The 14851-nt window shown below is 41.3% G+C and overlaps 1 protein-coding gene across 1 annotated transcript in view; it reads left to right on the top strand.

Annotated features, from left to right (window-relative positions):
• Positions 1-14851, top strand: part of LOC122647305 (protein ACTIVITY OF BC1 COMPLEX KINASE 1, chloroplastic-like) — a 66846-nt gene that overhangs the window by 23128 nt on the left and 28867 nt on the right. The window contains exon 8 of the mRNA XM_043840724.1: positions 12983-13058. Coding sequence (XP_043696659.1) covers positions 12983-13058 — 76 coding nt within the window. The remainder of the gene's footprint in view (positions 1-12982; positions 13059-14851) is intronic.

Here is a 14851-nt window from a genome sequence, read left to right as displayed (position 1 = left end):
GGCCTCTCTACCACTTCCACAAGTCCTCGGTTCTTGGAGAGAAGGGCTGTGGAGTCAAAAATCACTTCTCTACTGTTGTTAAAGATACTGCCAACCTTCTTTTCTCTCTCTTCTGATTTCTCCATTGAGCATTATTTGGGAATGAGGCTGGGCTTGCTAGAGTCTCCCAAGGGGTAGCTTTCCATACCCCAAGGCCTTGGTTACTAAAGAGGTGAGTTGGTGGAGTACAACTCATCCTCCTCCAAACTGTCAGGTACTGCCAGATATGTGTTGTAGCCCTATTTTTTTCTCGAAATGCTTTGTATGGTGAGTTTGGTTGATATTGGTTGATGATTACATCATTTGGGACTTATATGTTGTCATAGAATGAAGTTAAATCGTGAAGGGTGTATGTGAGTTGGCTTTCTTCAAGTTTTTATTTTTTTATTTTGTATGATTAACTACTTGTTAGAATTATTTTCTGTGTATTGGGAAGAATTTTTTGGGTAGAGTGTACTCCCCATTCGGCTTGGGTATCATCCCCACTTTCTATGTGTGTTCCTACATTATGTCAGAGGCCGGAGGAAGAGGCCAAGGGCTACCCCAAAGGAATGATAGAGGTAGATTCAGTTGTGACCACTATGGGAAATATGGGCACACTAGAGAGAGATGTTGGATGTTTTATAACTGTCCCTCAAGTATGCATGGCAGCAGGAGAGGGGTAGCCAAAGCACACACTATGATGACTAAGGTTGAACCTATGGGATATCCATATGGTCTACAAGCAAACACTAGTTCTCTCACTCGGGATGATATTGCAGCATTTTGCATGGTTTCATATCTGGAGAGCTCTTCTTCTACACCTACAAATTCTTCAGCTTCCACCTTACAGGCCTCTACATCTACTTTAACTGCCTCTTTGTGGGTCATTGACTCTGGAGCTACTGACTATATGACCAGCATATCTCAGGTTTATGACTCCTAATCCATCTATTCCGGTAAGGAAAATGTTAGGATAGTGTCCGTGTTACTTTTTTTTAGCTCCCTTGACTCAATTCTTCATGTTTCTAAGTTTAACACTAATCTCTTATCTGTGAGCCACCTAACCAAATCCTTGAATTGTTGTGCCACTTTTTTTCCATCTCATTATGTTTTTTTAGGATTTGGTGACAAAGAGGATTATTGGTAGTGGACGAGAGGAGAAGGGACTCTACCTTCTAGATTTAGGAACATACCCTCTACTTACTACTTAGTCCTACGCGTATGGGCATAGTGACAACAATGCCATTGACTGTGATTTGTGGCATAAACGTTTGGCCCATCCTTCTTTTGGTGTTATGAGAAAAGAAATCGCCATACTTGTATTCTTCTATTCTTTCTTCCTATGTATTTCAGAGTGAACCCTATTTGTTTGCTAAACATTGTCATTCTCCTTTCCTTACCATGGCAATTGATCCATTGTTCCTTTCATGCTGTGCATACTGATGTTTGGGGATCTTCTATCACTACTTCTTTATTTGGTTATTGTTATTTCGTTTCCTTTGTTAATGATTTTTCCCGGTCACTTGGACTTTCTTGATGAAACATAAGAGTGATGTCTACGATGAAAAATTTCTTTCAGCTGGTTCTTACTCAGTTTGAAACTAAAATCAAAATTGTTCTTTCTAATAAAGGAGAGGAGTACATGTATGGTGGCCTCCAAAACTTTTTCATTGATAATGGCATTATCCATCAGGTTTGCTTGTGTTGACACACCCCAACAGAATGGGGTAGTTGAGAGGAAAAATCTCCATTTATTGGAGGTCACTAGGAGTCTTCTATTTGGCATGCATGTTCCTAAATCTTTTTGGTTTGATGCTCTTCTTACCGCTGCCTTTTTAATCAACGTCATGCCCACTAAACTTCTTGGCTCCAAACCCCCTTTGCAAACACCGTCTCGTCAGACATCTGCTTTCTCTTCTCCTCCCAAGGTATTTGGGTGTGTCTGCTACGTCCATGTCAATAAATCTGTTGGGACTAAGCTTGACCCCAAAGCGCTCAAATGCTTTTTCATTTGATATTCCTCTATCAATGGCTATTATAAAAAGGAACATTAGCTGGAACAGTAAAGGCAATCAATCGCACAGTCTTCTTCCATCTTCTCTTCTCTCTTTTCTCGTCTCTAAAGTTACTGGTTACAGGTTCTAAGTTCTCTACAAATCTATACCTTTCTTCACTTCTCATCAACACCTTTTGATATCCCTTTTCTCCCACCTTTGCCTAGTTCTCCATTTCTCTTTGATATTGAAACACAAAGAAGGGGCTGTTGTTGATATTGATAACCAATTAGGTGTTGGTTCTGGCTGTAAGGAGTTAACTGTGTATAAAAGAGGCTTCTGAATGAAGAAGACATACCAAGAGTCCTCTTTGGATCCACATCTTGAGATCTGCTGTCCTCAGTCAGGGAACATCCCTTCTCTTCGTTCTGCTTTAGACCTTTCTATTGCTGTTAGAAAGGGAAAGAGAGCTTTCAACCCTTTCCTATGATTCTCTCTCTCTCCTATAGGTGTTGCTTTTACTGTTGCCCTTTCCTCTATTTCCATTCCCAAGAATGTCACTGACGCCATGTCTGATCCAAAGTGGAAGCAAACCATATCGGGGGAAATGATGACACTTGAAAAGACCTTTACTTGTTGACTGGTTGATCTTCCCAGGGGGAGAGTTCCAGTTGGATGCAGGTGGGTCTACACGATCAAATACCGGTTAGATAGTACAATTGAGAGATACAAGGTTAGGTTGGTGGTCAAAGGATACAGTTAGGTGTATGAGATTGATTATCTGGAAACATTTGCTCTTGTGGCTAAAAACAACTTAATAAGAGTTCTCTTATCTTTGGCTGCTAATAAAGATTGGCCTTCGTATAAGTTGGATGTGAAGAACGCTTTCCTCCATGGTGATCTAGATAAGGAAGTGTACATACAGACTCCATCTGGCTTCAAGTTTCCTTCAGCTGAAGCATAAATGTCTCCTTAAAAAGGCACTATATGGTCTCAAACAGTGCCTGGAGGCTTGGTTTGAGCGGTTTAAGCAGACTATTCTGAAGAATGGGTATTCCTAGAGTCGAGTTGACCACACTTTATTTACCCGGTGAGGAAATGGTACTATCATAGCCCTTTGTGGAATTTCGTGAATACTGGCTTGTCTTTGAAACAGAGGCCCAGCCTTTATTTATAACTTCAGAATATTACAAATATGGAATGATTTACTCAATCCTTACCTACCACACCTAACACACTTAACATGTGCATAATGAACCTAGACACTATAGGTACAAGGACAATATTACCCCTGAACCTATATTACAACACTCCCCTTTAAGTTGGTGCATACATATCAAACATGCCCAACTTGCTAACAGTAGGAAAGAACAATTTTGTATTGATTCCTTTGGTAAGGACATTAGCTAACTGTTCACTAGACTGAATAAACGGAATACAAATAACTCCTTGTTCCTGCTTCTATTTGATGAAGTGCCGGTCAATCTCAACATGTTTGGTCCGATCATGTTGGACTGGGTTGTGAGCAATGCTGATTGCTGACTTGCTGTCACAGTAGAGTCACATAGGAAGATCAACACTCATCCCCAAGTCTTGAAGAAGCCCCTTAAGCCAAAGGAGCTCACAAATACCCTGTGCCATAGCTCGGAATTCAGCTTCAGCACTAGATCGGGCCACAACAGCTTGTTTTTTGCTTCTCCAAGTAGTCAGATTACCTCCAACAAATGTGCAATATCCAAATGTGGACTTCCTAGCATCAGGACTACCGGCCCAATCTGCATCAGTGTACGCCTCTATCTGGAGATGGCCGTGTGGAGAGAACAATACTCCTTTCCCCGGAGCTGACTTGAGGTAACGGAGAATTCTGTGTGCTGCTTTCAAGCATGGTACAAAATTTCGCGATATATCACCGATATATCGCGAAATTTCGGTAGGGCAGAGACGAGATGGGCTTCTGAAATGAAAAAAGTTCAAATTTCGGCGAAATTTTAGTATATTTTGGTACATTTCGGTATATTTCGTAGAAATACTATGTATTGAGCAGTATATGTCGGTAAATTTCGGTATATTTCGGTAAATTTCGTAGAAATACTTTGTGTATTGAGTATTGAACTATTGACTATTATGAAGTTTATGAGTTATGACTTATGCGCTTATGACTTTATGAGTTTAAACTTTAAACTAAAGGCTACATTTGGCTTTATTTTTGTTTCAGTACTTTGTTTAAATTTCTTATTATGTCTTTTAGTACTTAAACAATATGTATTTAACTATTTTATACAACAGGGTCCGACCGTATACAGTCAATAAAGGGTGCAAACCCAAAACACCACTTTGAGTTCATTTTTTTTGCAATATGAAGGTTTAAATGTGTTTATTTAGCTTAAATAAGGGTGTCTATGAAGTATCAGGCCTAGATATGGCCAAATACCCACCGAGATGGACTCTTGAAATATTGCAGAAAAAATGCAATATTTTGGCGAAATTTTGCGAAATTTCGGATATTTTGGATATCTCGGTAGGCCCGAGATACCGATATATCGCGAGATATAGTACTATGCTTGCAAGTGAGAAGAGTGAGGATCATGCATGTATTGGCTGACAAGGCTTACAGCAAAGGTGATGTCTGGCCGGGTATGTGAGAGATAAATCAATCAACCCACTGACCTCTGATAGCTGCCTTTGTCCACTGGCTCACCTTCCTTACTGTTCAAATGTGTATTGGGCTCCAGAGGGGTATTTTCTAGTTTGCACCCAAGCATCCCTGTTTCTTTCAATAAATCCAAGATATATTTCCTTTGAGAGCGATCTTTCAATAAATCCAAGGTATATTTCCTTTGGGAGCGAGATATGCCCCTAGCTGAATAAGCAACTTCAATCCCTAGGAGGTACCTTAATTTGCCCAAATCCTTGACTTCAAACTCCGTGCCCAAATAAGCTTTCAGCTTCTGAATCTCATGTGCATCACTGCCTGTAATTACTATGCCATCAACATAGACAATCAAAAGGGTAACTTGCTGTCCCACTCTCTTAACAAACAATGTGTGGTCTACATTACTTTGCTTATACCCATATGCGATCATAGCTTTGTGGAATTGGCCAAACCAAGCCCTTGGCAACTGCTTCAGACCATACAGGGCTTTCTTTAACTTGCACACTTTCCCTTGAGTCTCTAAAGAGGTAAAACCCGGGGGTACCTCCATATAGACATCTTCTTCTAAGTCTTCGTGTAGGAAGGCATTCTTCACATCGAGTTGTTGAAGTTCCCATCCTTGATTTACAGCACAAGAAATGATGACCCGTACAATATTCATCTTCGCTACAGGAGCAAAAGTCTCTTGATAATCGATTCCTTGGGTTTGAGTGAACTCTTTGGCAACTAATCTCGCCTTGTATCTCTCCACAGAACCATCAGCCTAGTGCTTCACAACAAAGACCCATTTACAACCAACAGGCCTCTTCCCATGTGGACAACTTACCAAATCCCATGTCTGATTTTTCGCAAGGGCAAGCATTTCTTCATTCATTGCCTCCTTCCATTTTGGTTCAGCTATTGCTTCCTACCAAGTGTTAGGTATAGGGACGGAGGACAAAGAGGATATGAAAGCATGAAAGGCAGGAGTTAGAGAGTTGTAGGATACAAAGTTTGAGATAGGATGCTGAGTGCAACTTCGTTTTTGTTTGCGAACAGCTATGGGTAAATCAAGACTAGGATCAAGAGTGGGCTTACCCGAAGTATGACTAGGAGCAGGATTTAGAGTAGGAACAGATGCCGATTGTGTAGGTGGTGTAGCAGTGGTGGTTTCTTTCTCTTTGTACTGAGGACCATCTGTAGGAAAATCAGTTCCCCGAGTGTATTTCTGTTTCACTAGTCTCTCCCCCTGCGCCGGTGCCTCAATCTATCCCACTTCTTGTTCTTGACTTGTAACTCCCTCCTTTAGTTCAATAGAAACATCTTCAATGGTTGGTATCTCAACATCTAAAGGAGCAATCAGTGGGACCTCTTCATTACTTGGAGTCTCCCCTTGCAGAGGTACCGATGGTGGAAAGTAAGCCCCTGACTCCCGAAAGACAACATCCATAGTAACCAGCACCTTTTTGGTAGGAGGATGGTAGCATTTATAGCCCTTCTGAGTTGTTGAGTAACCAAGAAAAATGCACCGTAATCCTCTGGGATCCAGCTTACCATGGACGTGGTGATTGTGTGCAAACACAACACAGCCAAACACTTATGGGGGCACCACAAAGCTGGATTTGCCAACCAACATCTACAAGGGGCAGTGGCCACCCAAGACACGAGATGGAAGTCGATTGATGAGGTAAGCAGCCGTAAGTACGGCATCACCCCAGAAACGAGGAGGAACAGACATGGTGAACATAAGTGAACGAGCTACCTCTAGTAGATGTCTATTCTTGCGTTCAACCACTCCATTTTGAGTGGGAGTATCAAAACAAGAAGTCTGGTATATGATCCTATGGCCGTCTAAGTAGGAACGGAAAGCACCATCCATATATTCCTTGCCATTATCTGAGCGAAGAATCTTCACCTTGGCATCGAACTGGGTCTGGACCATTTTGTGGAATAACATAAAACAATTGAACACATCACTCTTGCTATGCATCAAATATACCCAAGTCGTCCGGCTAAAACAATCGATAAACGTCACAAACCATCGAAACCCAAAGGTTGAAACACAACGGGCAGGGCCCCAAACATCAGAATGAATTAAACCAAAAGGAGTCAAACTTCTGTTGTCTGAAATAGGAAAAATACTCCGAGTTTGCTTTGCCAAAGTGCAATCATCACAAGAAAAGTTGTGTTTATTACATTGTTTTACCAGACTAGGAAATAAAGTGTATAAAACCCCAATCGGGGGATGGCCCAAACGATGATGCCATTTATTTAACTTGAGCAATGCAGAATCAAAACTAGAAGATGCCGGCCGGGATGTCAATGCTGTCCGGGAACTGTCAAGCACGTACAGACCACCAACCACCTTACCACATGCAATCGTACTGTCCGTTTCCAAATCCTGAAACAAACAATGAGTTGGAAAAAATATTACTTTGCAGTTCAAATCCTTAGTCAGACTACTAATGGACAGCAAGTTAGTAGTAAACTTAGGAACATGTAAAACAGAGGAAAGAGAGAGAGGAGGAGCACTGAACGGATCGCCTCCCAGAAATAGAAGAAAGAGATCCATCAGCAACCCGAACCTTTGATTGGCTTGAAAGAGGAGTATATGTAGTAAAAACAGAGGAAGAACCTGTCATATGGTCGATTGCTCCTGAGTCAATAACCCAAGAGTCAAGCATGACCGAGGTGCAATTCCCACCAAAAGAAATACAAGGTGTAGGGGAAGGAGCAGGCAGAGACAAAGCCGAAGCCGCCATGGAAGGAGATACAGATGTCGAAGAAGATGTGTCCAGGCGATTCATCATATCCCGCAGATTGTGCAACTCAGCCATCACAGAGGAAAGAGACTGTTCAGATGGTTCTTCAGTGGTAACCTGATTAGCACAAGAGGAACTAGACCGGTTAGAATTCCCTCTTCTACGCCCACGAGTATCCGCAGGACGGCCATGAAGCTTCCAACATCGGTCCTTAGTGTGCCAGTCCTTCCCACAATGATCGCATCTAATAGGCGGGCGATCACTAGATGGCCAATCAGTAGGAGGAAGACGAGAGGAATTCCCACGGGAAGATTGAGAACCAGAAACAAGAGTTGACCGTTCCTGAGTGACAGGATGAACCATGGCAGTGCGCATCGTGTCCTCAGCCGAAAGTATGGCATAGGCCTGCTCCAAAGAGGGAAGAGGATCCCGATTTAAAATATTGGACCTGATATTATCAAATTCAATGTTGAGGCCGGCCAAAAAATCAAACGGCCGTAGACCATCCTCCCACTTCCTGAAGGCCGTCGCGTCAACATCTATGGTAGCCTTAAATGTGCCCAAAAAATCCAATTCCTGCCATAATGTGCACATGGTATTGTAATATTGGGATAGAGACAACTCTAGCTGCTTGGTATTATGCAGCTTTTAATGCAGTTCATAGCATTGGGCTGCATTCCCAACTTGAGAGTATGTGTCATGAGCCGTCTTCCAAATTTTTGCAGCAGTGTCAAGGAGCAAATAACGACCGACAATGGTCTGGTCCATGGAATTAACCAAATAGGACATCACCAAAAAATTGAAATTCATCCATCGATCCTGAGCCGATCCAGCCTCTGTAGGCCTGACCTTAGCGCCGATGATATAACCAGAGAGCGCACGGGAACCAATAGAAAATAAACAGGAACGCGACCACACAAGATAATTGTTGCCATTCAACTTTATGGGATTCACCGGAAAGGGTACAAAATCCCGCTTGTTTGAATCATTAGAAACAGTCGAAGCAGTCGTGATCTCAGACTCGTCAGGCATGGTGGCTGGAGAAAAATAGGCAGAAATAAATCCCCCAAAAAAAATCAGAACATGTAGAGGGGAAAAAACTTACCCCTGGTGGGAGTCAACTCACCACCAAGGGATGGAAAAAAAATCGAACAAGGTGGAAGCCCTCCAGCGATATGTAGAGGGAGGGACCTGCGGAGGAGGCGGGAGAAAGGAAGAAGACCGGCGGTGGCTGGTGGAGGTGGTGGGTGGTCGGCGGTGGCTGGCGGTAGGAGGCGGAAGTGGTGGAGGGGCTGGCGGTAGGTGGTGAAAGTGGTGGAGGGGCTGCCGGTGGGTGGTTTTAGGGCAGAATGGCGGAAAAGAAAAAGAAGAGAGGAAAAAACGAAAAAAATTTACTTCCCATATCCCCGGAATATTTTTGGCTTTGATGCCATGTGAAATTTCGTGAATACTGGCTTGTCTTTGAGACAGAGGCCCAGCCTTTATTTATAACTTCAGAATATTACAAATATGGAATGATTTACCAATCCTTACCTACCACACCTAACACATTTAACATGTGCATAATGAACCTAGACACTATAGGTACAAGGACAATATTACCCCTAAACTATATTACTATGTTTATAACATTGTAATGACTTGAGATGACAGAACTGAGATAGATAGGCTGGAGACCTACTTAGCTCAACAATTTGAAATTAAAGTATTTGGGTCCCTTGAAGTATTTCTTGGGAAATTGAAGTATCAAGGTCCAAGAGGGGAATCAACATATGTCAAAGAAAGTTTGTCCTCGATTTGTTGAAAGAGACAGGGATTTTGGGCTGCAAACCAACAAGTTCTTCTATAGAGTAGAATCACAAACTAGGAGAAGATTGTGGTCCCTCTCTTGTTGATGCAGGAAAATACCAAAGACTAGTAGGGAAGCTCATCTACCTGCCTATGACTCACCCATATATTTCTTATGCAGTGAGAGTGGTGAGCTAGTTTATGCATGCTCCCAAGAGTGGGCACTTCGATGTTGTATACCGCATTCTCAAATACTTGAAGTCCTCTCTAGGGAAAGGACTATTGTATGCCAAACACAATTACTTGAGAATAGAAGGTTTCACAAATTCCGATTGAGCTGGATCCATCTCAGATAGAAGGTCTACATCTAGTTATTGCACATTTGTGGATAGTAATTTAGTCACATGGAGAAACAAAAAACAGCATGTTGTAGCTAGATCTAGTGCAGAGGCAGAATTTTGGGCTATGGCTCATGGAGTTTGCGAACTCATATGATTGAGACGATTGGTCCAGGTGTTGGGGTTTGATACTGAAGAACCTATGCGGCTCTATTATGATAATAAGGCAGCTATAAGCGTTGCTCAGAATCCTGTGCAACATGACAGAACAAACACATCGAGTGGATCGACACTTCATCAAGGAGAAGATCGACTCGGCTGCATTCGCACCCCTTTTGTGATGACTAATGATCAATTGGTGGACATCTTCACCAAAGGGCTCACTTCTCTTCAGTTTGGTACCCTATTATGCCATAGTTGTCATGGCGTTGCCATGGCGTCCTGGCGCTGGAGGTCTATGCATATCGACCGACGCCATGGCGTCCTGTCTCTCTTTCCCTCTTCAATTTCTTCTTCTTTAATTTTTTGTTTCTTCCCCAACCTTAGACCTACTCCCTGCTTCCCTAAATCTCCCATTTTAGCCTTGGTTTAGTAACCTACAACTAAGACATCCGCCAAATCTGATTTCAGATCTTACCATTCGGTTGCCAGTAGAATTTTGGGGCTATTTCTTGTTGGGATCGGCAGACCTTGGTGCTGCGATTTTGTTCCAGAAATTGCAGGGAGAATCGTCTTCATAAGAAGGAGTTTCCTCTGCTGGAACTACTCCAGTTCACCGCCTCTCTGCCTCTATTTCTATCGTGTTATTGCAAGGTTGAAGAAGACATTAAGTCTTTAAAATTGCAAGTAAGGACAACTTATATTATTTATATAAAAACCCCTAATATTCTCTATAGCTGTTCTGTTTAACCCATTCAGTTTTCTCTTTAACTCCGTTAAATTACAGTTCTGCCACTCCTTTACAATTTCAGATTAATTACAATTCTGCCATTACTCTTATAAATCTTGATTTATGTACTAGTTTGCCATTCAACTTTGGATTTAATTACAATTCTGCCATGATCGACATGATCGCCATGGCAACGCCATGGCAGGCGACATGTTGATATATCGACCAGACACCCCCTCCACTGACTTGGATTGCCATGGCACTATGACAACTATGTATTATGCAAGCTGGGAATGCATGGCATTTATTCTCCAGCTTGAGGGGGGAGTAGAAGTGTTTATGTAATAAGGGTGTACTTTAGGAACTAGTTTGTTGACTAGTTGCCTTATATTGTAGTTTCTCTTTTTTACCTTTTACCTCCCTAGGGAGGTGTATGTAGTTCCTTTTATCTTATTAGTGAAGTAATATAGGTGTGGTTGAGACAAATCTCCAACACACAACATTCTACTATCATCTCTCTTGTTCTTCTCTTCTGCTACTTCTCCTTCATCCTCCTATTCTCATCTCACCTCTTTCTCTCTTGTTCTCTTGCTCTCTCAAATTCTGTAGATTCTAACTATTATATGTTGTTTACTGATGAAGGAATTTGGAAAATCAAAAGATTCCAATTTCCCTTAACTAAAAGAACTGGTTCTATGCTATGGTTTTAGGAGTTAGCACATATTTCATCTCGAACTTATTGCCCTCTATTCCCAGAAGATCCCTTAGGGATGACTGTGTCACTTGGCTTCCAAATTCTTTGGGTATTTTCAGCTCCAAATCTGCTTGGGATCTTGTTCGGTCTCGCCAGCCTCTTGTTCCTTGGAGGAAACTTGTTTGGTTCAAACATCATATCCCCAGGCACTGCTTTATGGTCTGGATAGTCTTCTCCAATTGCCTCCCAACGCAAACTTTTCTTCGACATCGACACATCTTTGTTTCCCCTAATTGTGGTCTTTGTTGGAATGGTATTGAGGATTCCAATCATCTATTCTTCGATTGCCCTTTCTCCTGCTCTATCTGGAAAGGCATCCTTGCTAAATGTTGGCTAAGAAATTGGAGGATTCTTCCTTTTGACAGAGAATGGTTTTGGGTTGATATGACTTTTGGAGGCTCTACTCTTTGTGATGTGGTTGGCAAGCTGGCCTTCTCTGTTGTCATCAATCATATTTGGATGGAGCGTAATCTTCAGAAATGGACCTCCAAATGTAGATCTATCAATCAGATTTGGGATTCCATCTCTTTTGAAATTAAAACCAAACTTAGTTTGGTTACTCCCTCTTCTTGTAATGACACCCCAAGGAACAGGCTCATTGTTTTCTCCTGGGGTCTTTCCTCTATCTTTCTTTTAGCTGTGGGCTCCTTTGTTTGAGCTTCCGCTGTTGATCTTTGGCTTTTCTCCCTCCAATTTGAGGGCTGTTTTTCTTTCTCTTTGGCAATGAAATTTTTATTCACCCAAAAAAAAAAAACATTTTACTGAAACGTATCAGTCATTCAGCAATTACACCAAAACTCTAACATTTGTTATGTGCACTCTTTTGTTTCAAGTCAGTTCAAAACTAAAATAATTCGTTGAGATTTTGGCATTTCAACCGAAATTTTGAACATATAGCCAACCCCATTTAGATGGGATAAGTCTGAGTAGTTGTTGTTGTATATCTGACTTCAACCTTTTTGGGGTGCATTCTACTAATATGCCTGAAATAGTGAATAATTGGGTCTCCACCTTGTCACCTTTCTGATTTCTTAGATCAACATGAAGCAACCTTTCTTATTATTAATCAAAGGGTTCTCTTTCTGAAACCTCACAGCTTGTGACTTGAAGCTGGAAGTGTCTAGTGCAAAAATACATCCACTTCTTCCACATGAGAATTTGATTCCATAAAAAGCCTCCATCCAATCTATGTTTACCTACCCTGAATTCAGTATATATTGTATTTCTGCCTCAAAAAATCTTTGAAGCATCTGAACACACAAGCCTTTCAAACATTTAACCTGGTTACCTTGATTATTGGTTGCCCCATGTTGAATGTTATCATGGCATCTTCCCTATGTAACCATCTTGCTGGAGTAACTCCTCTTTCCAGATGGAAGCCTCTTGTGATTGTAAAGCTCCCAGGTTTAGGCATGTCTAGTTCAGAGTTCAGATTGGATAGAATTCTTACTCTGCCTAATATGGAAACTCTACCTTATTAAATGTTAAATTAAGACGTTTAAGACCCCCCATCCTGAATTAGGGACATCAGTAATTTGTTTCTTTCCTAGATCAAAACCCAATTAGTATGATTTTATAGAGATGTTAAACATTTATACAAATGCTACTTCAATATAAAGATATACATCACCAGATGGATTGTGTGCCTTCTGTATTTCTGTCCCAGAAAGTAGTGTCCATCTTTGCACAATCTGATAATGGAAATTGCTTTGGCATTTGAGTCTAGTTTACAAGTGGTGGTGATGATCCTGTTTTACAGATTTACTTCCAATTTCTCATTCAGTCATTGATGTTATCATTCTAGGTTGCCTACCCATATGTTGCCAAGCGTCTTTTGACAGATCCTAATCCTGCACTCCGTGAACGCCTCATACAGGTCAGTTACAATATCTTTCTTTTTCAGAAAGTACTTCTGATTTTCCAGTCTTATTTCTCATTTCTTCATGTCTATGAAAGCTATTTATACAGGGATCAGTATGAGGTTCAGTGAGGGACCTATTGAAGTTCATTATCTTAATTGATATTCCTCAAACACTGTTAACCCCTCAATTTTGCATAACAAGAGTATTCATAGTTTGGGAAATGCCAATGTTGACTATTTATGTTCCAATTTGATATATGCACGTGACCCCTGGGTATTAAGAAAAGAATTTACTTGCTCTTTCTTCTTTATCCTTTTATTTTTATTACGGTGCCGTACAAGTAAAACTTTTTACTTATAGATAATTTTGGGTAGTGATTGCATCTCAAATGAGGAAGCCACTCTGGCCTGTATTATTAATCATCATTGTTCAAGCAAACAAATTTAAGGTTTATGATGGGTAACCAGTCAATTTGGAGAGCCCTCTCTCATGGCCTTCCACCTCAGTCCATCCTCCTCCATAGATAGATGCCTGTGTCTCCTCCTGTATCCTTTGCTGGAATGGCCTAGAGGACATCAACCACCTATTTTTTTCCTGCCCCTTCACCGCCACCATTTGGAAAATGGCCTTGGACAGTTGTTGGTCCTGTCATAGAATAATCCTTCCCTTCTCTAGGGAATGGCTTTGGATTGATATGGTTTTCTTACGGAACTCTATATGTGATACAGGGGGGAAACTTGCTTTCGGTGTCTCTAGGGAATGGCTTTGGGTTGATATGACCTTCTCAGGGAACTCTATATGTGATACAGCAGGGAAACTTGCTTTTGGTGCCAGTCTCTCATATCTGGATGCAGCGAAATCTTCGAAGATGGACTTCCAACTCTTGTTCCTTTGATAAGATTCGGAAAGCCATCTATTTTGATGGTAGCTCTAAAGCTTTCTTGTTACTTCATTGTAATGTTTTAGATTCCCCAAGGAACAGGCATATTGTTGTATCCTGTGGTTTACCTGAGACCTTGATTTTGCTTCTTACCAGTAATGTAGTCCTAGATTGGTAGGAGACCAACTAGGAGCCTGGTGCAGACAAAAATGGCTGCGAACCAAGACCGAAATCTGGTTTAATGGAGGGTAGGAAAAAGGCCACGGTTTTGGGGGGTTTAGGAAATGAAGGGCTATAAATCAAACAAGGGGAAGAGAGTTGGTATGAAGTAAGGGGATGAATATACTTGCTGACCTGCTTGAAGATTTCAACCGTTGGTGATGTTGTTTGAAGATGGTGATGGAAGATGATGAGGATAGGTATATGGCAACTAGAGATCCACTAGTGCGTAGCTCTTGGAGATCCACCAAGGCCACCACCAAGGAGATCCACCTTGGATGTAATTTGCAGAGTCCACAGCCGACCTGAGATCCATAGGATATAGTCTTTCAAATAAAGATTTCTTTTTTTTTTTTTCCTGTTAAAATTCTGGCTGCTGGAATAGCCTCCATGATTTAGTATATATAGGGGAAGAGGAGACTAAGCATCCTCTTGGGATACATGCATTTGACATAAAGAGACTGTTGGAATTCCCAAGCTAGATGGAATTCTCACACCTAGAAAACAAAAATGAATGCATAGAAAATAAAACCTGGACCTAGAAACTAAAACCAAGAAATTGAAAAATGTTCCCAAAACATAGGAACTACAAACAAGAATAATTAAAGAAAACATTAAAACTGCCTAGGAACATGAAAGACACCTAACTAAAAACACTTAATGCTGCCTAAGAATTTAAAAACAGAAGGACTAAACAAAGTTGGGCCCACAT

Source organism: Telopea speciosissima, unplaced genomic scaffold, assembly GCF_018873765.1.
Source record: "Telopea speciosissima isolate NSW1024214 ecotype Mountain lineage unplaced genomic scaffold, Tspe_v1 Tspe_v1.0020, whole genome shotgun sequence".
In the NCBI taxonomy this organism is placed as follows: domain Eukaryota; kingdom Viridiplantae; phylum Streptophyta; class Magnoliopsida; order Proteales; family Proteaceae; genus Telopea; species Telopea speciosissima.
The sequence above is the reverse complement of the archived record's forward strand: the minus strand, read 5'-3'. Positions and strand labels throughout refer to the sequence as shown.